Here is a 23,926-nt window from a genome sequence, read left to right on the forward strand (position 1 = left end):
ACCACATCACATTTGAAATCACTTTGAGGGGGTCTATATGATAGAAAATACCCAAAAGTGACACCATTCTAAAAACTGCACCCCTCAAGGTGCTCAAAACCACATTCAAGAAGTTTATTAACCCTTCAGGTGCTTCACACGAATTTTTGGAATGTTTAAAAAAATGAGCATTTAACTTTTTTCACAAAAAAATTACTTCAGATTCAATTTGTTTTATTTTACCAAGGGTAACAGGAGAAATTGGACCCCAAAAATTGTTGTACAATTTGTCATGAGTACGCTGATACCCCATATATGCAGGTAAACCACTGTTTGGGCGTATTACAGAGCTCGGAATCGAAGGAGCGCCGTTTGACTTTTCAATGCAAAATTGGCTGGAATTGAGATCGGACGCCATGATGCATTTGGAGAGCCCCTGATGTGCCTAAACAGTGCAAACTCCCCACAAGTGACACCATTTTTTAAATTAGATTCCCTAAGGAACTTATCTAGATGTGTGGTGAGCACTTTGAACCCCCAAATGCTTCACAGAAGTTTATAATGTAGGGTCGCAAAAATAAAAAAATCATATTTTTTTTCACAAAAATGATCTTTTCACCCCCAATTTTTTATTTTCCCAAGGGGAACAGGAGCAATTGGACCCCAAAAGTTGTTGTGCAATTTGTCCTGAGTATGCTGATATATGTGGAGGTAAACCACTGTATGGTCGCATGGCAAAGCTCGGAAGGGAAAGAGCACCGTTTGACTTTTTCAACGCAGAATTGGCTGGAATTGAGATCAGACACCATGTTGCATTTGGAGAGCCCCTGATGTGCCTAAACAGTGGAAACCCCGCAATTCTAACTCCAACCCTAACTCCAACACAACCCTAACCATAATCATAGCCCTAACCATAACCCTAACCAAAAACCTAACTCTAACACATCCCTAACCCTAATCCCAACCTTAACCCTAATCCAAACCCTAACCCCAACTCTAGCCCCAACCCTAACTTTAGCTCCAACCCTAACCCTAAGTTTAGCTCCAACCCTAACCCTAACTTTAGCCCCAACCCTAACACTAACTCTAATGGGAAAATGGAAATACAGTAAATACTTTATTTTATTACTTTTCCCTAACTAAGGGGGTGATAAAGGGGGGTTTGATTTATTATTTATAGCAAGTCTTTATAGCGGTTTTTTATGTTTGGCAGCTGTCACACACTAAAAGACTATTTTTATTGCAAAAAATAGTTTTTGCACCACCACATTTTGAGTGCTATAATTTTTCCATATTTTGGCCCACAGAGTCATGTGAGGTCTTGTTTTTTGCGGGACGAGTTGATGTTTTTATTGGTACCATTTTTGGGCCCATGACAATTTTTGATCAATTTTTATTCAACAAAAAACAGCAATTCATGAATTTCTTTTGGGTGGCTGTTTATACTATTCCACATGTGGTAAAATTGATAAATCAGTTTTATTGTTCGAGTTAGTACGATGACAGCGATACCTCAATTATATCTTTTTTATGTTTTGGCGCTTTTATACAATAAAAACTACCGTATATACTCGTGAATAAGCCGAGATTTTCAGCCCATTTTTTTGGGCTGAAAGTCCACCTCTCGGCTTATACACGAGTCATATACCTAGGGGTCGGTGGGGGAGGGGAGCGGGGGTGTCAGAGATCATACTTACCCCCCGGCACGGTCTCTGCAGCCCCCACGCTTCAACACAGTCACGTGGTACTGCTCATTAATCTCATGAATATGCGCATATTCATGAGTGTAATGAGCGGTATCACGTGACTGCTGAAGGCAGGAAGGGAGACCGTGGAGAAGCGGGGCTGCCGAGACCATGCCAGGAGGGGGTAAGTATAGTGATATTCACCTGTCCGCGGTCCATCGCTGCTCACCGCTGTCTTCTGCATCCTGTGTCAGTGACATTTAAGCAGCAGAGGGTGCAGTGACGTGGTTAGTGCGCATTGCGCCCTCTGCTGGCTGAACAGTCACTGACACAGGAAGCGCAGACAGCGGTGAGCAGCGATGGACCCTGGACAGGTGAATATCTCAGGTGCCGGGTCCTGAGCAGGAGAGGTGAGTATGGCATTTTTTTTGCAGCAGCATATGGGGGCATAATATATGGAGCATCTTATGGGGGCAGCATATGGGGCATATTCTATGGGGCAGCATATGGGGCATATTCTATGGAGCAGCATATGAGGGCATATTCTATGGAGCAGCATATGGGGCATATTCTATGGGGCAGCATATGGGGGCATATTCTATGGAGAAGCATATGGGGGCATATTCTATGGGGTAGCATATGGGGCATATCCTATGGGGCAGCATATGGGGGCATAGTCTATGGGGCAGTATATGGGGGCATAGTCTATGGGGCAGCATATGGGGGCATAGTCTATGGAGCAGCATAAGGGGGCATAGTCTATGGAGCAGCATATGAGGGCATAATCTATGGAGCATCATATGGGGCATAATCTATGGAGCATTTTATGGGGGCATAATTAATGGAGCATCTTATTGGGGCATAATCTATGCAGCATCATATGGGGGCATAATCTATGGAGCATCTTATTGGGGCATAATCTATGGAGCATCTTATGGGGGAATAATCTATGGAGCATTATATGGGGCATAATCTATGGGGCACCTTATGGGGGCATATCTTGACTTCAGCAAAGCATTTGACAAAGTATCTCATACAATCCTTATTGAAAAAATGACTAAGCATGGAATGGACAAGGCAACTGTTAGGTGGATTCATAACTGGCTTAGTGATCGGACCCAAAGAGTGGTCGTAAATGGCTGCACATCCAGTTGGAATGTCCCAAGTGGGGTACCACAGGGGTCTGTCCTGGGCCCTGTATTGTTCAACATCTTTATCAACAATTTAGATGAAGGAATTGAGGGTAAACTGATTAAATTTGATGATGACACAAAGCTAGGAGGGATAGCTAATACTAGAGAAGAGAGAGAGAGGATTCAAAAAGATATAAATAAACTGGAGAAGTGGGCAGCAACTAATAGAATGGTTTTTAACAGGGAGAAATGCAAAGTACTACATCTGGGCAATAAAAATGAAAAAAGCATATACAGAATGGGAGGAATAGGGCTAAGTGACAGCACATGTGAAAAAGACTTGGGTATACTAATAGATCACAGACTGAATATAAGTCAACAGTGTGATGCAGCAGCAAAAAAGGCAAATGCAATTCTAGGATGTATTAACAGAAGCATACAGTCTAGATCACGTGAAGTCATTATTTCCCTCTACTCCTCTTTGGTCAGACCTCATCTGGAATATTGTGTCCAGTTTTGGGCACCACATTTTAAAAAAGACATCAACAAACTGGAGCAAGTTCAGAAAAGAGCGACCAGAATGGTGACCGGTCTGCAAACCCTGTCTTATGAGGAAAGGTTGCAGGATTTGGGAATGTTTAGTTTGCAAAAGAGATGACTGAGAGGAGACTTAATAGCTGTCTACAAATATCTTAAGGGCTGTCACATTGTAGAAGGATCAACTTTATTCTCATTTGCACAAGGAAAGACTAGAAGCAATGGGATGAAACTGAATGGGAGGAGACACAGATTAGATATTAGAAAAAACTTTTTGACAGTTAGAGTGATCAATGAGTGGAACAGGCTGCCACGAGAAGTGGTGAGTTATCCTTCAATGGAAGTCTTCAAACAGAGGTTGGACAGGCATCTGACTGGGATGATTTAGCGAATCCTGCTTTGAGCAGGGGGTTGGACCAGATGGCCCAGGAGGTCCCTTCCAACTCTACGATTCTATGATTCTATAATCTATGGAGCATTTTATGGGGCATAATCTATGGAGCATCTTATGGGGCCATAGCCTTTATGAAGCATTATATGGGGCAAATTATTCTATGGAGCATCTTATGGGGGCATTATTAACCTTTGTGCAGCATTATATGGGGTGAATTTTGTATGGAGCATCTTATGGGGCCCATCATGAACTGTATGGAGCATTATATGGGGCTCCTGATTCAATATGGATATTTAAAAACTTTTAACCTACTGATGTCTCAATTAATTTTACTTTTATTGGTATCTATTTTTATTTTTGAAATTTACCAGTAGCTGCTGCATTTTCCACCGTAGGCTTATACGCGAGTCAATAAGTTTTCCCAATTTTTGTGGCAAAATTAGGGGGTCGGCTAATACACTGGTCGGCTTATACACGAGTATATACGGTATTTTATATAAAAACATTTATTTTTGCATTGCTTTATTCTGAGAGCTATAACTTTTTTATTTTTCTGGTGATGGAGCTATATAGTGGCTTGTTTTTTGAAGGAAAAGATGACGTTTTCAGCAGTACCATGTTTATTTATATCAGTCTTTTTGATCGTGTGTTATTCCACTTTTTGTTCGGGACTATGATGATAAAGCATTGCTTTTGTTACCTTGTTTTTTTTTTTTTTATAAATGGTGTTCACTAAAGGGGTTAACTAGCGGGACAGTTTTATAGCTCGAGTTGTTACGAACGCGGTGATACTTAATATGTGTACTTTTATTGTTTAGATTTTTTTATTCAAATATTAATTTATTGATGGAATAAATATTGATTCTTTTATTATTTTTTAAAATATTTTTGCAATTAGTTAATTTATTTATTTTTTTATTTACTTCTCACTTTTACACTTTGTCCCACTATAGCACACTTATTTTGTGCAGGCTGATCGCTTCTATAGCATGCAGAGCTGCATGCTATAGAAGCTGTCAGCGCTGCAGCTTCTATACAGTAACCTGAGAGACTTCCTGGTCATCACTGTGCATGACAGGAAGTCTCTGAGGTCTGGAGACCCAGATGTCGTCTTGATGACATCGGGTCTCCATGGCAGCGATAGAGACCCCATGTCATGACGTGAGGTCTCTGATCCAAAGGCCGAGGGGCTGTCAGCCCCTCTGCCCTCTCCAGAACGCTGCGATCATGTAATTTAATGTCCATCATGCTATGACCGGGGATAAAGATCCCCAACTCACATCAGGACTACAAGATCCCAGGTACTTTCAGCTGCATCACATCTAATGTGGTGTACTTAATTATTTGTACTAAATGTCCAACTGGAGGTCTGTATGTGGGGGAGACAGGGCAAAAACTGAGAACAAGGATGAATTCTCTTCGCCACACAATAAGAGAAAAAAGAATGGATCTACCTGTGGCAAAACATTTTTTGTATCCCCGGTCATAGCATGATGGACATTAAATTACTTGTACAAAAAGGTAACTTCAAGTCTCAGAGAGACAGGAGTGTCTGGCAGTATAGATTTATGACAACCTTTGACACACTCAGTGCAGGAATGAATGTGTCACATGGATTTATGTCTTTTTACATCAATTAAGGAATTTGCTCTTCAGACCTTCTGGAGGCATCACAACACAGAACCAGACCCCAATCAGAGGACTATAAAACTTTCACAATCCTTATCTATGAACTGTTACAATATTTATGTTTATCCCTCTCCCATAATGATAATTCTGCTTCACATCACTTGTCTTATCTATTGCATTATTTCTGTGCTGTGTTGTGTATAAATATGTGACTCTTCAGATTTTGTATTAGTCTAGCCTGATAAAGAGACCTGAGTAGTCTCGAAAGCTTGCAATTTGTTTCCATCTTTTCAGTTAGCCATTAAAAGGTATCAACCACTGAGGACTCTCAATTCTGAATATTTATATTAATTTATATTTCTGAATCTATTGGCTAACACGGTACAAATATATATATCTATCCGGTATCTGCTGAGCCAGTGAGCTCAGTGCTTGGCTGCAGCAGTGAAATGCAGTGTTGTCGTGACTTCATAGGTGCAGACAAAGTACAAAGACCAGAGCGTTAGTGGAGAGTCGGAGCTGGACACAAAGTGGGTAAGTACCTGCTGTGTTTGTTACTTTGCTTATATAAAAGAATTTGGGGACCAGTTTTACAAAAGTTTATGACTCTTTTAATTTAAACTATATTCACTGCCATTGTAGTTTTTCACTAAAAATGTAAAGAAATATTTGATCACCTATGAAAATTCCCAAATTCCCAAAAAATATATAATCGAAAGCTTAAAAAAATTTTGTTTTTACCTGTCTCCAATGTAAAGTGTCCTGTTGACTTTTAGAATTTTTTGAATGTTCAAATGGTAACTTTTCTTTGAAGGAGGTCTGTTGGGACCACTCCCAATAAATACCGGGTATGTCTGAAGATCTAGGCGATAAGAAAGCAGGGGTTGGAAAAGATAATTACAGTTTGTATTTACCTAGTTTAAAATGTTTAACATCTAAGGTAATAAATATTATTGTGCTAAGACGAAAAATGAGATGAAAAGAATAAACAGCATGTGGAAAGGCAATTACCTTCAACCCCAACTGTAATGATTGGTTCTGCCTCTTCTGGAAATGAAGAAACCCCAGGACTTCTTGTTATCACAAAACAAAACCACAGAAGCCCAGCGTGGAGGAGCATGATACATAAACCAAGTGAAAGTCTATAAAAACAAACCAAAAAAATATTTAAAACATTATATATAAAAGAACATGGGGAGATGTATGAAATTGTCTAAAAGAATTTTTTTTGCACATTGCAACCAATTACTGTGCAGCTTTCATTTCATATTCTGCTCTTGTGAAATGAAAGCTGTACTGTGATTGGTTGCCAGAAGCAACAAAGACAGTTTTTCTTTTAGACAGTTTCATCAATCTCCCTGATGTCTTTTTCAAAAGAACAATCCAACAAGCACAATATAAATAGCTCTTCATAACAATATAAGGAGTGTTTTCTCCAAATTCAACATAAAACTCCAATTAATGACTACTGCAGTCTCAGAATTATTGAACCCATTCATTACAAGTGTCTTTAGTATTTAGTAGAGCATTTTTGGCTATTATAACCTGCTGCAGACCTGGTACATAGCCAGACATCAGCGTCTGGCAGTGTTCCAAAGCAACTTATCCCACTTCTCAAGAGTGATGGGCCTCCAGTTCACAAATACAGTGGCATGTAAAAGTTTGGGCACCCCTGGTCAAAATTACTGTTATTGTGAACAGTTAAGCAAGTTGAAGAAGAAATGATCTCTAAAAGGCCTAAAGTCAAAGATTACACACTTACTTTGTATTTTAGGCAAAAATATACGTATGTATAAACAGTCTATAATTTTAAGGTTAATTTTAACATTGAGAGGTAGAATATCAAAAATAAAATCCAGAAAATCACATTGTATAAATTTATTTGCATTTTGCTGTGAGAAATAAGTATTTGATCCCCTAACAACCGTTAAGAGTTCTGGCTCCTACAGACCAGTTAGACGCTACTAATCACCTTGTTACCTGCATTAAAGACAGCTGTCTTAGGCTAAGTTCACATTAATGTATCTGTGCCAACGTATGCCTGCGTACTGATCCGCATAGATCCGCATGCGTCTTGCGTATCTATCTTTAACATTGTGTACGCGGGGACATGCGTTTGCATCAGTTCGGGTGCAGATGCGCCCGCATGTGTCATTTCGCCGCGCACGCCGAATGCAACATGTTGCATTTTTTGATCTGTCAAATATGCGCATGCGGATGAGTTCATCAAAACAACGCATTACTGTCTATGGTACGCATGGATATGCGCATTGATGAGTTTGATACGCATGCGTACTTCAGACTGAATGTCCAGGCTCTCATGATTCATCACCTGCCAGATCCCAGGTGTATAAAATGGGGTGTGGACACAGGAAGTCCAGAACTCTCAAGACTATGGATGGGATATCAAGACTCTGTATGTAAGTATAGAAGCTTTGAAAATGTCTGTCTCTCACTGCAGTCTGTACTTATGTTTTGCTTTCTGTTCCTTGTAGACATTGCTGTGCTGGTGTCCTGGATCCCTGTTCCGGATTTCTCCTGTCTTGGATTTCTTCAGTCCTGGATTTCTCATGTCCCGGATTTCTCCAGTCATGGATTTCTCCTGACCGGTGGTGTAATACTGGCCCTCTCAGCTGCTTAATGTAAGTATGAGAGTCTGTACTTTTAAATTCCTATGTTGCTCTGCCCAGTCTCACAGTCTTCGTCACTTATGTTTTTCTTTCTGTTCCTTGTAGACTTTGCCGTGTTGGTCTCTTGGATTGAGGACTGTTCCGGATTTCTCCTGTCTTGGATTTCTTCAGTCCTGGATTTCTCCTGTCCCGGATTTCTCCATTTCTGGATTTCTCCTGTCCGGTGGTGTAATACTGGCCCTCTCAGCTGCTTAATGTAAGTATGAGTGTCTGTACTTTTAAATTACTATGTTGCTCTGCCCAGTCTCACAGACTTCATTACTTATGTTTTTCTTTCTGTTCCTTTTAGACTTTGCCGTGCTGGTGTCCTGGATTGAGGCCTGTCCCTGATTTCTCCAGTCCCAGATTTCTCCTGTTCTGTCCTGGTGTTGTGCTGCCGTCTCAGGGTTGTGCTGGTGTCCTGGTGACTTGCAATTTTTTTCTTTTTATTTTATCTATAGGTTCCACAATGTGAGGAAGGCAAACCCGTGATTGACAACGACAAGCTCATTCCTCTTGTGCAGATGCGAGTAGTGTTGTGGGACACCCGGGATCGTCACCATTCTGTCTCAGGATTGATTCCACGACTCTGGGTGGCCAGATTGCTGTTGGATGATTGGGACTATGCCACCCCACAAGACAGAAAGGATTTTTGTAAGTATTGCAATGTGGTTGACGCGTCTGTTTTCCTGTAAATGTAGGTGCCTGTTTTTTACAATTTTTTTTTTTGTTCCCCATTCACAGTGAAGAGAGTAAAAGTTCATTGGCATTCGATGAAGGATCGCTTCAAAAAGGATATGAGAGAGGAGATTTGTGTTCAAAGTGGTGCTGCTCCAAAGGTCCAAAAATATAAATAACATCGTATGCTGTCTTTTCTGAGGCCTGCAGTTGCTCAGCGATCGTATCTTTTGTGTTGTGTTGCTATTATCTAAACTATTTTATTTTTTTGGTAATGTTTGTAATTTATTTTCCACACAAAACCTGGAGCAGCACCACACATCCTGGATCGTCCTCAGTTGGGGCGGCCCCTAATCGACCAGCCACCGAACAGTCCCAATCATCCACTAGCGATGAAGCAACCAGGCAGGCTTCACAGGCTGGGGAACAGGCAGCCGGTCCATCAGGTTTTCCCCTTTCCCATTCCTCTGCCACTGGTTTTGTTGGAGCTGCTCCCCAGCGGCAGAGGGCCTGGGAGAGGACAATCATGCCCGAGTTTGTTTAAGCTTGATCTTCCAGGATGGGATGAAGGTGGTTGGAGATAGACTGGACAATGGGTTCAGGCATGTGAATACACTTTTCCAGGAAGTCCACAGACGCCTTGACCGCCTGGAAGTCGACCTTCAGAGACCGGCAAGACATTTTTTTTCCGCAACAGAGAGGGTTGTGTCAGAAAACCTGCCGCCTGACCTCCAGCTGTATGTAATGAAGGTCTGTCAGGCTGCTTACACCGAGGCCATGCCACAGTCCCAACTGCAGTCAAGATGTCACCAGCAGCCGCACAGTTCTTTTCCTATACGGCAAAAAGGGCCAGCACAGCATCAGTGGCAGAATACGCCAGCACCACAAGGACTTGGATACCAACAACTGAACTATCCTCCACCACTACTGCTGGACATTACGGCAGTTCCTACAGTTCCCAGCTACACCATGCAGCTGAGTGCATCACCCATCCAGCTTGCAGCATCAACCATGCAGTCGAGTGCAGCACCCCTGCAGGATGCAGCACCCACCACGCATCCAAGTGCAGCACCCCTCCAGCTTGCAGCACCCATCATGCCGCCGAGTGCAGCACCTCCGGAAATGGAAGCAAAAAACGCTGAGGGAACTTGAAAAAAAGGGGCCCACTCAGCACCCAAAATAAAAGCCAGGGATACAGGGAAAAGGAAAATTTGCAAAAAAATTTACCCTCCACCTGCACCCTCCCCTCCCAATGTGTCCTCTGTTTTCCAATCTGTCTACACCTTCCCTTGTGTCTCTCCTTTCCATTGTGTCTATCCCTTCCAATTTGTATTCCACTCCTAATGTGTCTTCTTCCCCCGATGACCCAAACCTCCATTTTGTTGCCACTTCCCCTGTAACCACTTCCTCACCCACTCCTACCCACTCATTCCAGCCCGACACCCCCCAGGTCCACAATGTCACACCATCGACCAGACCCCAATACTAAACCACATTTTTATTTATTGTTTTCAAATTAATGCTTGTTAAATTAGAAATTGTTTTTTTTTTGTTAATAAAAAATCTTTTGTTTTCACAATCACTGAGTTTATCTCTTTATTTGAAAACGCACACATGTGTGCATTGTATTACGGGTGTTACAGTGGAGGTGTTATTATTATTAAAGTCAGCAAACAATACAGGTACTTTTACAAGTAGATTAAACCATTTTGTCTTGCCATGCCACATGTCCAATATCAGAAACAAAGTAAGCAGCAAATGTATCTCTCATTTGGATAACTTCCACTGTAGTCCTCAGAAGGTGAGCTTGGTAATCATGCAATGTGCTAGCTACAGGTTCCTCAAGTTCTAAGTTGTGGCGCTCTTTCACCAGGATGTAATTGTGCAGAACAACACACACTTTCACTACCTCATGAATTGTCTCAGTTTTTAGATTGATGGCTGTTACCAAAATGCGCCATTTAGATACTAGCAATCCAAAGGCACACTCCACAGTTCTTCGTGCCCTTGTCAATCGGTAGTTGTAAATCCTTTTTGTGTGATTCAAGTCCCGACTCGAGTACGTTTTTATGAGGTTGGAACACATTTGAAACGCCTCATCCCCAACCACAACAAATGGCATTGGCGGTCCTTTAGTGTTCGGAAGAGGTTGTGGCGTTGGAAAATTGAAATTATTCCCATACAAACGTTGGTCCATGTCAGAGTCTTTGAAAGTCTGAGAGTCATTTGCTCATTCACATGAGCCAACGTCCACGGCAACAAATCGACAGTCAGCATCTGCAATTGCCATGACAAATTAAAAGTATTTTTTTGTAATTGAAATACTCAGATCCACTTAAAGCAGGTTTCATAATCTGAATGTGTTTTCCGTCCACAGCCTCCAAACAGTTTGGAAAGTTACAAATGTCCTGGAATTTTGCCGCATTTTCCAACCAGAATTCATTTATGGGTTGGGAGAGGAATTCTTCATGCAGAAGGTCACATAAAGCACGGCAGGTGTCTGCAACTATCCCAGAAAGGGTGGACACTCAAATCCGGAATTGAAAATTGAAAATTCCAGTAGCCAGGAATCTGCCAAACAGAGAATGGAAAAAAACCCAATGCATAGCTTTTATAACAATAATAGTAATGACGTGTTTCTTTTTCAAAATTACGTACCTCAGTCACCAACAGACGTTCCTCAGCAGGAATTGCACCACATAGTTGTGCGTCCAGCCTGGTGATGGATCTTCGGACATGTAGCAGCAAGTCATTGAAGCTCTGTTCTGACATCCTAATGTATTCGAAAAACTTTTGCTGGTTTTCACGCAGCTTGGTGTACAACGAGTGGTAGGCTCCATGGCTCTCTTGGACTTCAATCATGGGGTGTTGCCAATAGCGGCGATAACGTCTTCTCTGTCTTTCTCTTCTTCTTTCTTCATCACAAACCACAGCAAAGGCAAAAGTTAATTTCAATGCCAAATCCAGATTATGATAAATGCTCTTCATGCCAAGATCCATCTTGAAGCTGTATACAGCAGCAAAAGACAAGGATTTCATCTGTGTAGGGTCTATATATCATCAGACATGCCCATTGTGTGTGGCTTGTGTCAAGGAAATCCTACTGGAAAAGCACTGTCAGCATACCCAAATTCTCCTGGAAATATTGAACGCATGCGCATGAACAACGCAAACGCATGCAAAAATGCATAAAAACGCATGCACATGCAGCATTTTTTTTGCGTTATGCGCAAGCTGATGCAGATAAAAAACACTGCGTAAGCATGTGTTTAAATGCATTTTGGCATGCGATTGCGCATGCAGATGAAACGCTGCGCACAGATATGTGTTGTGAATTCTCTTGATCTGACTTCTGAATTGAGGCTCCCTCTGGTGGTTACTGCGGGTAGTGGAGCCGGCCGGGTTGAGAGAAGTCTGAGACCTGACGATGATGATTGGAAATCAGGGGTTACTGACTGGGAGGATATAAGTGAGCAGGCTTCCCTCAGTTGCTGCTGGTGTTTAGTTTCTTCCTGTGCATTTTGAGGTCTGCTGTCTCCTGCCTGATCCTGCATTTTTCAGTTAAGTTGTTCATTTGCTAATCCTTTGCATCTGATCTGGTTTTGCCTCTTTCTGCTTTGCTGTGAGGGTTCAGCGTGCTCCCTGTTGGGGCAGTGCTGGACCCCTCTCCATATGTTACAGCTTGTGTCAGTTTGTTCAGTCCCCTGTTATATTAGTCTCTTTTGCTTTGCTGCCAGTTCACACCAGAATGCTGATATAGTGGGGGAGAGGTCGTTAGACCTCAGTGTTTTTGTACATCAGACGTGTTGGATTTTTTAGGGTTTTTGCGTGATTGAAGACAGTGTCTTTCCTTTCCTATCCTATCTAGACAGTTTGGGCCCCATCATTTGCTCAGTCTATTTTCTGCCTGCGTTTGTGCCTCATCTTGTCTCACCAACATTATTGTTTGGGGGCTATCTATTTCTTTGGGGTTCTACTCCGAGGAAGTTTAGATTTCACCTTTCTTGCTTTAAGCTTAATTAGTTCTCCGGCTGTGCCGAGGCGTCTAGGGCATCATAGGTACACCCCACGGCTACTGCTAGTTGCGTTGTTAGGAGCAGGGGTCTGCAATCCGCTAAGTTACTAACCTTTCTGGTTTCCTGGTGGCCTAGCCTATTCCTGCCATCCTCCTCAGTGACCTATTAATAACAGATACACTAATGTGAACTTAGCCTTACATAGTCACCTTTATAAAAGACTCGTGTCCACAGAGTCAATTAATCAGTCAGACTCTAACCTCTACAACATGGGCAAGACCAAAGAGCTTTCTAAGGATGTTGGATCAAGATCATAGACCTGCAAAAACTGGAATGGGCTAGAAAACCATACGTAAAGAAAATGGAAGAAATACAAAATGACTGTCAATCGACCTCGATATGAGGCACTATGCAAAATCTCACCTCGTGGGGTATCCTTGATCATGAGGAAGGTGAGAGATCTGCCTAAAACTACACGGGGGGAACTTGTTAATGATCTCAAGGCAGCTGGGACCACAGTCACCAAGAAGACCATTGGTAACACATTACGCCGTAAAGGTTTAAAATCCTGCAGTGCCTGCAAAGTCCCCCTGCTCAAGAAGGTATATGTGCACGCCCATCTGAAGTTTGCCAATGAACATCTGGATAATTCTGTGAGTGATTGGGAGATGGTCCTGTGGTCAGATGAGACAAAAATTGATTGAGCTCTTTGGCATTAACTCAACTCGCCGTGTCTGGAGGAAGAGAAATGCTGCCTATGACCCAAAGAACTTCGTCTGCACTATCAAGCATGGAGGAGGAAACATTATGTTTTGGGGGTGTTTATCTGTTAAGGGCACAGGACTACTTCACCTTATCAGTGGGAGAATATTTGGAGCCATGTACCCTAAAATCCTGAGTGGAAACTTCCTTCCCTCCGTCAGGATATTAAAAATGGGTCGTGGTTGGGTCTTCCAGCAAGGCAATGACCCAAAACATACAGCCAAGGCAACAAAGGAGTGGCTCAAAAAAAAGCACATTAAGGTCATGGAGTGGCCTAACCAGTTTCCAGACCTTAATCCCACAGAAAACTTATAGAGGGAGTTGAAGCTCCAAGTTGCCAAGTGAGAGCCTCAAAATCTTAATGATATAGAGATGATCTGCAAAGAAGAGTGGACCAAAATTCCTCCTGACATGTGCACAAACCTCATCATCAACTACAAAAACGTCTGACTGTTGTGCTTGCCAACAAGGGATTTTCCACCATGTATTAAGTCATGTTTGCCAGTGGGATCAAATACTTATTTCTCACTGCAAAATGCAAATACATTTATATAATTTATACAATGTGATTATCTGGATTTTATGCTTGATATTCGATCTCTTAATGTTAAAATTAACCTACCCTTAAAATTATAGACTGTTCATGTCTTTGTCAGTGGGCAAATCTACAAAATCAGCAAGGGATCAGATACTTATTTCCCCCCCACTGTATATATGGTTATGGTTAGTACCTAGTAGTACCCCCTTTTGCAAATATCACAGCTTGTAAACCCTTTTTGTAGCCAGCCAAGAATATTTCAATTATTGTTTGAGAGATTTTCATCTATTCTTGCTTGGAAAATTCTTCCAGTTCTGTAAGATTCCTGGGTCATCTTGCACGCACTGCTATTTTGAGGTCTGACCACAGTCTTTTAATAATGTTCAGATCAGGGGAATGTGAGGGCCATTGTAAAACCTTCAGCTTGCGCCTTTTGAGGTAGTCTATTGTGGATTTTGATGTGTATTTAGGATCAATAGACATTTGTAGAAGCCATCCTCTTTTCAACTTCAGCTTTTTTACAGACAGTGTTGTGTTTGCATCATGTTTGAATTTGATGACATTTCAATGAAACCATTCTTCCTTCTACCCGTGAAATGTTCTTTGTGCCATTGGCTACAGTGTAAGGGGTGTACCAAGATTACGTGATACTCCACTTCCCTTTCTCATGTTGGTGTTATAATGTTTGTTATATGTATAATGTATAATTAGCTATGGAAGGTGCAGTATGTAAATAAGTCCACTAGATGGGAACACCTTAGTATACAGGCTAAGTAGTTAATTTAAGAGGGGCCAACCTTGGGTAAGCCAGCAAGTTCCTGGCATTTTAGTCCAGTAGGTCCAGGGAGCCAAGTCAGGTAGGGCCTGAGAACCCGGACAGGGTGGGTGGACCCCGTAACGTTAATCAAGGAGCCCAGCTCATCCAGGGCTTAAGAGCAGTGAAACACCAGAAAAGAGAAGGAATGCAGGACAGCTACGTCATGAAGACCTTCAGCTACATAGGCTGATGCCTGAGTGTCTGGGGCAAAACGGACCGGGAAGTCCTAAAGCTGATCAGACTCGTCAGACGGATAGCTGCAGTGCTTGGAAGTACGGTGCAACCTGGCAGCGTTCCTATGGAGGCAAGGGACAGCACAGGGACAGAGAATGTCAAACTGTGTAAGGAACTGTGTGCTGTATCCGTATGTGAACTTGTCGAGCTGTATCAAGTGTTGAGTAAAGTTCTGTTTGAAGTTGGACCTGGACTCTGCTTTGTCTTTGTCAAGTAACCGAAGCATGGATCCCCACTGTCTCAGGGAGGACCGAGGACCAGTCAAGTAAGTCAGAGGGACTTTGTGTGTATGTGGTGGGTGGCCAGGGTGCACCTAAGCAGCTATCATTGCGGGCCACGACTACGGCCCTGGCACCCCTCACAACAACACAACCCCAAAGCATGATTGATTCACCCCCATGCTTAATGGTTGGCGAGATGTTCTTTTCCTGAAATTCTGTGCCCTTTTCTCTCCAAACATACCTTTGATCATTGTGACCTAAGAGTTCTATTTTAACCTCATCGGTCCACAGAACTTGTTTCCAAAATGCATCAGGCTTGTGTAGATGTTCTTTTGCATACTTCTGACACAGAAATTTATGGTGAGGACACAGGAGAGGTTGTCTTCTGACGACTCTTCCATGAAGTCTATATTTGTGCAGGTGTCTCTAAACAGTAAAACAATGTACCACAACTCCAGAGTCTACTAAATATTTCTGAAGGTCTTATGAAGTCAAGTGGGGGGTTCTGATTTACCTCTCTAGTAATCCTATGAGCAGCTGTCACTAAAATTTTTCTTGCTTTTCCAGACCTTATCTTGCCCTCCACTGTTCCTGTCAACTGCCATTTGTTAAATACATTTCGACTGAGGAAAGGGCAACTTGAAAACACTTTGCTATCTTTTTATGGCCTTATCCTGTTTTGTGGGCCTTCATCTTCTTATTTTTCACACTGCTAGACAGCTGCTTAAAGCAACCCATTGCTGCAGTTTTTTTGCACAAGCTTAGAAGGTGCTGGGTTTTTATAAAGCTGGGTAATTTGCATCACCTGGCCTTTCTTAACGATGATAGTGAACAAGCTATTACCCCAACAGCTAATTAAGGTCTGAAACCTTGGTAAAAGTTATCTGAGCCTAAAATACAAAGAAAATGTGTCATCTTTAACTATAGCTCTTTTAGAGATCATTTTATCTTCAACTTGCTTGCCTGTTCACAATACCAGTAATTTCAAAAGGGGTGCCCAAACTTTTACATACCACTGTATTCTTGGGTTTCTATGCTGCCTTCTTCAAATTTCACCAAACATTTTTTATATCTCCCACATTGGGCAGATTTATAGGTGACTTTTTCATTTCATATCTCCAGACCAGGTAGCTTACACCCTCTTTTTATCTTACATGTACTTTCTGGTTTTATCACCATCTGTGGGTTTAATAACTCCTTAATGCAAACTGTCTTACATGTACATGTGAACGGTGGCTACATAACATAACGGTCATCTGTGTCTAATAGCTGCAGCCAGAAGAAGAGCTTCAGTCAATGCTTGTTAGGAACGGCGGAACGCACTAAATAAATAAGTAATAAAGTGCGTTCGCCGCTCGGGGTCCACCGTGCAGAAGGTGTTATCACTGCTGGCAGACGCGCTATATGGCGGTATAAACGCGCACGGGTTAAACGTCACCCGAGGTGCGTTAAAACACAGAAGGCTGAGCCTGTTAACGCCACAGGTCTCAGCTAAATTGCATGCACGGTATACGGTCACAGGACACGGACCCAAGGCAGAGATCTAAACCTACCGTGCGTGCGGCGTCGCTACCGCGGACACCGTGCAGCGCAGCGGTAACCACAGCCGCTATACGACAGTGCCGTGAGATGTGACACCACCGGACGCTAGTGTAGAGGTGCGGTGTGCACAGTGACCTATGGCTTGCCACTGACCGGTGCTGACTACTACTCTAGTTCCCTATCAACATGCGTAATATTTAGGGAGGGGAATCTAAATGAGTCAGTCACCAGAATCATACATCCATCACCATTCACACATCTAGCAAGTAAAGCCTATACTGTCGCATGGCCGAGAGGCCATGCGGACCTTTTATAGCCGTGCGAGACCTTCCAGATCTCTGGGATGGACAGATCAGACAAGGAGAAGGACCTGAGCACGTGACTCCAGATCTCCAATGGGAGATCGTCTCGTGAGCATGCCCAGTAGCGTGACGAGAGGACTTAGCCACTGGAGTGGCTTTCTGCAGGGCAGCCTGCGCTGCTATTGCTGACCCAGAGGTGGCAGCAACAACCAGTCCTACAGAGCTGGTCTGAGCAGTGCGCCTGCAACGCCTAGATTGCTGTGCAGGCTCCTGAGCAGTCGGAGAAGAATGGGAGACTGCAGGATGCAAGGCTCTGGATTCCCACTGTGCAGCTGCAGGAACCTGATGCCTAACAATGCTGTTAACTAGAGATGAGCGAACCCAAACTGTAAAGATCGGGGTTCGCACCGGTGTCTGGTGTTGATTTCCAATCACAGACGTCTCCGTAAAGTCCATTTTAGTGTTTGGGTTTGAGAAAGAGAGAGAGAGATTTACAGCACCAAAGTTCGGGTCCCCTTTTACGTCTATGAGGTTCGGGTTGGGGTTCAAGTTCGGGTAGAGTTCTGATATCCAAACTGAACTTTGGACTAAAGTTCGGTCGAATCTGATGAACCCAAACATCCATGGGTCTGTATTGCAGTATATAGTATAAGTAGTCAGATGAACCCAAACTGTAAAGTTCGGGGTTCGCACCGGACACCTAGTGTTCCCTGCTGAATTCCAAACACAGACGTCTCCCTAAAGTCCATTTTCGTGTTTTGGTTTGAGAGAGAGAAAGAGAGACAGGTTTACAGCACCAAAGTTCATGTCCCCTTTTACTTCTATGATGTTCGGGTTGGGGTTCAAGTTTGGGTAGAGTTCTGATACCCAAACTGAACCTTGGACTAAAGTTCGGTCAAATCTGATGAACCCAAACATCCATGGGTCCGTATTGCAACATATAGTATAAGCAGTCAGATGATCATATATTCACAAAAAAATAAAGTAATACATGAAAAAAAGTTTTTACAAATATAAATAAAAAGAAAATAATATATATATTTATACAGTGCATATACAGTATAGCGGGTGAAATAAGTAATAAACACTACACCAATTTTCTATGTAAATATATTTCTAAAGCCACGTTCAATATTTCATCAGCATTTTACATCAGTATTTGGTTTTGGCTTACGGAGGTAAAATAATGACCAAATACTGAATGTGTGAATGTGACATAAAGGTGCTATTGACTTGAAATTCTGATGAGATGTCGGTAACAAATCATCCAAGCCACACAAGTCACAACATAGATGTCCAAAAATTAAATTATATGTAATAAATTGAAATGACACAATGAAAAAGTATTGAGCAAGCTTACTGAAATGTAATTAATACTTCATACAAAAGCTTTTGTTGGTGATAACCGCTTTAAGACGCCTCCTGTATGGAGAAACTAGTCACATGCATTGCTCAGAAGTGATCTTAGCCAATTCTTCCACACAAATACTCTTGAAACCCTGAAGGTTCAGTGGGCTCCTGCTATGTACTCTGAGCTTCAGGATTTAGGTCAGGTGATTGGCTGGGCCACTCTAGCAGCTTTATATTCTATCTCTGCAACTAACTGAGAGTTTTCTTGGCTGTGTGTTTGGGAATTGTATTGCTGAAATGTCCACCCTCATTTTATCTTAATCATCCTGGTAGATGGCAGCAAATTTCTATAAAAGATACCTCGGTACATTTGTCCATTCACCCTTCCTTCAATTACATGAAGCTTGCCAGTGCCATATGCTGAAAAACAGCCCCATACCATGATGTTCCCACCTTCAAACTTCACTGTAGGTATGGTGTTATTGGAGTGATATGCAGTGCCTTTGGCCTCCAAACATGGTGTGTATTATTGCATCCAAAGAGTTAAATTTTGGCCTCATCTGACCAGATGTCCTGGTCGTGGCTGGTTTATGGTGAAATTATGTTCTTTCTACTTCCGGATTATGGCCTCACCAGTGCTCACTGGGGCCTTCAGTAGTTTAGAAATTCGTCTGTAACCAATGCCATCAGTATGTTTTGAAACATATAAGATCGCAAAGGTCTTGAGACAGCTCACTGGTTTTACCCATCACGAGATGACTCTTGTGTGACACCTTGGTAATGAGACACCTTTTTATAGGCTATCAGTTGAACCAGCTATTATTTATCACTAAGTGGCATGATTGCTTTCTAACTACTGATAGATTTCAGCTGGTGTCTTCACTTTCCATTGTTTTTTGCACCTCTTTCCTAATTGGTTCAATACTTTTCCCTGTGTCATTTCTCATTATTAAACTTAACTTAATTTATGGACATTTATAGTTTGATTTCTTTGCCTGTGTGGATTGGATGGATTGTTACCAGCATCTGGTGAGAATGTCATGTCAATAACACCTTTAGAAATACATTTACTTTGAAAATTGGTAACGTGTTCAATAACTATTTCACCCGCTGTGTGTATACTCAGTTGCACCAGTTGCACTCAGTTACAGTTGAGGTAGGGACAGGAAGCAACTTCATTAAAACGTCCAGGCAGGTTTATTAGAACTGCATAAACTGCTCAGTATAAGCAAATAAAAGACAGCCTTTTCCGGCACAAAGTGAAAAAAATAGAAAATAAACAGTCCATTTAGTAGTGCGGGTTCGCCCGCTCAGGTCAGGTCAGTGTCCTTCAGCAAACACACTGGTGGCCTCCACACCTCCAGTCACAGACAATGAATGAGACAGCTGACTTTCTAAAATGTAGCTGTAGCTGACTTTCTAAAATGGGCACACAGGCGGCGTACTTTGACAAGCAGATCCAGCAGCTCCAGGCAGGTTTTTAGAAACTGCTGAACCACGAGGTTAAGCACATGGGCCAGGCATGGTGCGTGTGTGAGCTTGCCTCACCTCAGAGCTGCCACCAGGTTCCGGCCATTGTCACGCACGACCATACCTGGCTGTAGGTTCAGCAGTGTCAGTGTCAGCCCGCAACTCTTCAACATTGTGCGTTTTGTCACCTAAGAATATTAGCTTCAGCACAGCCTGTTGCCGCTTGGCTGAGGCAGTGTTGCTGTGCATCCAGCTTGTGACTGATGTGGTCATTTCAGAGATGGGGCTGAAGAGGAGGAGGAGGTGCAGGAGCTGTATACTGTGGGGGCAACCCTGATTGACCTAGGGCCCACAATCCTCAGCATCAGGAGGATGTGTTCCATCCCAAGGTCTGACTGGGTCCCGGCTTCCACTATGTTAACCCAGTGTGCCGTCAGCGAGATGAACCGTCCCTACCCACAAGGCACACAAGGAGAAATAGAGGCGGCTGGGGACCGAGTACCGAGGGACGGCAGTCGCCATCAGGTTGCGGAAAGCTTCCGTTTCCACAAGCCTAAAAGGCAACATTTCGAGCGCAAGCAGTTGCAAAATGTGTGAATTTAGTAGTGTGGCCTATGGGGCGTTGGCTGCGTATTTGCACTTGCGTTCCAAGGACTGGGGTATGGACAACTGAACGCTGCGCTGGGACAAGGACATGGACATGCTTGATGATGGTGCTAGTTGAGTGTGTGCAACGACAGGTGCAGGGCAGGAGGCATCTTTGCATGCACCATGAACAGGGGATTGGCTTGCATGCACAGCAGCGGAAGAAGCAGTGGTGTCACCTGCAGACAATGTTCCTGGACCCTGGGGTTCAGCCCACAAAGTCGGGTGCTTTGCTGCCATGTGCCTGATCATGCTGGTGATGGTCAAGCTGGTAGTTTTGATACCCCTGCTGATGCTGAGAAGATGTGGGTGTTTGTTGTGGTAAAATTTCAGCTTGCCCACGGCCACGGCCTTCGCCTCTGCATGCACCATCACCATCACGTCCAGTTCCACGTCCCTTGCCATGCGCTTTCCCCATTTTAAATGGTGGACAATATTTTCCACGTTCACTACAAATGGCTGAATTTGGAGTGAACTTATATGTGATCCATGTGACGGATAAACCACAGTTTTCAATACCTGGCCTGTAGGTAACTGTTTTTACCAGCAAACTGGTGTCAATAACTTCGCTAGCAAACTGCAACGAAATTTAAAGGGAGGGCAGAAATGGCAGAATTTTGAGCGCACTTTTTATCTTTGATCCGTGTGATGGACAAACCACAGTTTTAAATAGCTGGCCTGTAGGTAACTATTTTTACCAGCAAACTGGTGTCAATAACTTCGCTAACACACTGCAACAAAAATTAAATGGAGGACAGAAATGGCAGAATTTGGAGCACAGTTTTTATCTCTGATCCGTGTGATGGACAAATCACAGTTTTCAATAGCTGGCCTGTAAAAAAATTATTCCTGGCCCAATACCTGGGGCTATGTCTACAAACATCTGTAATAGCAGCAGCAACAGACAGAACTAAAATGGACCCTCTTGCTATATGCACTGCAGTCTGCCACATACACTGCCTGCCTGCCTAGCACTGATATCTATGCAGCTTTATTAGTCCTCAGAAGGACTGTTAGTTGAGATGGATATGTGTATATTATATGGAAAACCCACAGTAAGAACCAAGCAAATCTCTCACTAGTTCAGCAGCAACTCTTCCTACACTGCCTGATTCCGTAGTAGACTGTGACGAGCATGGCGGCGTCAGGTCTGATATAGACCTGATGACGCTGTGCGGCCAGCCAATCACTGTAATGCCACAACCAACATGGCTGCGGCATTACAGTGTGTGGCAGACTATCCCTGCATGTTCATTGGCTCTGTAAAGAGGGCCAAATATGCAGGGCGGGGCCCAAACTCCCGCTGAGCAAACCGCGGAAATACTCGGCGAGCTCAGAGCATCTCGAGCAGTGAGATGCTTGGGCGAGTAGTGAGTAGCATGCTCGCTCATCACTAATGTTCAGTAAATGCACTCAATACTTTGTCAGGGCTCCTATTTCATCAATTACTGCATCAATGCAGCGTGGCATGGAGGCAACCAGCCTGTGCACTGCTGAGGTGTTATGGAAGCCTAGGTTGCTTTGATAGCAGCCTTCAGCTTGTCTGCATTGTGGGGTCTGGTGTCTCTCTTCTTCCTCTGGGCAATCAAGCACAGTGATACTGTTGTTTTTAAACTAGGTATTGGTACTTTTGGCAGTGTGGACAGGTGCCAAGTCCTGCTGGAGAGTGAAATTTCCATCTCCAAAAAGCTTGTCGGCAGAGGGAAGCATGAAGTGCTCTAAAATTTCCTGCAAGACAGCTGTGCTGACTTTGGTCTTGATAAAATAAAGTGGACCTACACGAGCGGATGACATGGCTCCACAAACCACTCCCCAAATCTCTGATTGTGGAAACTGCACACTATACCTCAAGCAGCTTGGATTGTGTGCCTCTTCACTTTTCCTCCAGACTCTGGGGCCTTGATTTCCAAATGAAATGCAAAATTTACTTTCATCTGAAACAACACCTTGGACCACTGAACAACAGTCCAATTCTTTTTCTCCTTGGCCCAGGTAAGACGCTTCTCGCATTATCTATTGGTCATGAGTGGCTTGACTCAAGGAATGCGACACTTGTAGCCCATGTCCTGGATACGTCTGTGTGGTGGCTCTTGAAGCAATGACTCCAGCAGCAGTCCACTCCTTGTCAATCTCCCCAAAATTTTTGGAATAGCCTTTCCTTAACAATCCTTTCAAGGCTGTGGTTATCCTGGTTGCTTGTGCACCTTTTTCTACCACACTTTTCCTTCCACTCAATTTTGCATTAATATGCTTGGACACAGCACTCTATGAACAGCCAAAAGTTTCTTTAGCAATGACCTTTTGTAGCTTACCCTCCTTATAGAGTGTGTCATTGACTGCCTTCTGGACATCTGTCAGGTCATCAGTCTTCCCCATGATTGTGGAGCCTACTGAAAAAGACTAAGGGACCTTTTTAAATGCTTAGGAAGCCTTTGCAGGTATTTTTTGTTCATTATTCTAATTTACTGAGGTAATGACTTTTGGGTTTTAATTGGCTGTAAGCCCTAATCATTCACATAAACAGAAAGAGACAGTTGAAATAGATCACTCTTTTTGTAATGACTCTATATAATATGAGTTTCACTTTTTGTATTGAAGAACTGAAATACATTTTACTTTTTGATGATATTCTAATTTTGTGAGAAGCATCTGTATATGGGTAGGACACTTTTCATTCAGGGGTCACACCCCCTTTGAAAGGTAAGACTTGAATAAATGTCTCACTGAATACAAGAACAATTTCCAAAATTTGGACATGGCTGAGTGTCATGGAAAAATGATTAACCCCTAACATGAAACTGAGGTTAATAATAATTTCATTACAAAATCTTCAGTTTTACTCAAATTAGTTGATGCAAAAATGAATTCTGGATGGAGACTGATGCTCAACTTTTCTTTTCAGAATTCCCCATAGGTATTTCGGTTGGGTTCAGAGATATACTTGGTCCCTGAATCACTATCACTATGTGGAAGTTTTTGCATCAACTAATGTGAGTAAAACTGAAGATTTTGTAACGAAAGTCATATTATACATATTATTAACCTTACTTTCATGTTATGGGCTAAAAAAATGTTCTATAAAACACAGTCTTGTCAACATTTTGGAAATTGTATTCAGTTAGCTATTGATTAAAATCTTACTTCTCAATGGGGGTGTACTCATTCATACTGAGCAATGTATACACACAGACATATATATGTCTGTGTGGGTAACCTAGTTATTTTCAGGGGCGCGGTTCTCTGCTGAAAAAGAGAGGAGTAGCAGACTTTTGTGCAGAAATATCTTCAGAAACGATGTCAACATGAAGGTCTGACTAGATGGAGA

General features: G+C 42.7%; 1 protein-coding gene across 2 annotated transcripts in view; it reads right to left on the reverse strand.

The window, feature by feature from the left end:
* LOC141048735 (semaphorin-6B-like) overlaps positions 1–23,926 on the reverse strand; it is a 97,674-nt gene that overhangs the window by 69,740 nt on the left and 4,008 nt on the right. For both annotated transcript variants that reach the window (XM_073544671.1, XM_073544661.1), the window contains exons 2-3: positions 6,369–6,499; positions 6,099–6,219 (exon numbers count right to left, since the gene is read on the reverse strand). In XM_073544671.1, the coding sequence (XP_073400772.1) occupies positions 6,099–6,219; positions 6,369–6,477 (230 nt within the window). In that variant the 5' untranslated portion in view covers positions 6,478–6,499. The remainder of the gene's footprint in view (positions 1–6,098; positions 6,220–6,368; positions 6,500–23,926) is intronic.

Source organism: Dendrobates tinctorius, unplaced genomic scaffold, assembly GCF_039654945.1.
Source record: "Dendrobates tinctorius isolate UK_male_01 unplaced genomic scaffold, ASM3965494v1 ptg000011l, whole genome shotgun sequence".
NCBI classification, from domain to species: Eukaryota; Metazoa; Chordata; class Amphibia; order Anura; family Dendrobatidae; genus Dendrobates; species Dendrobates tinctorius.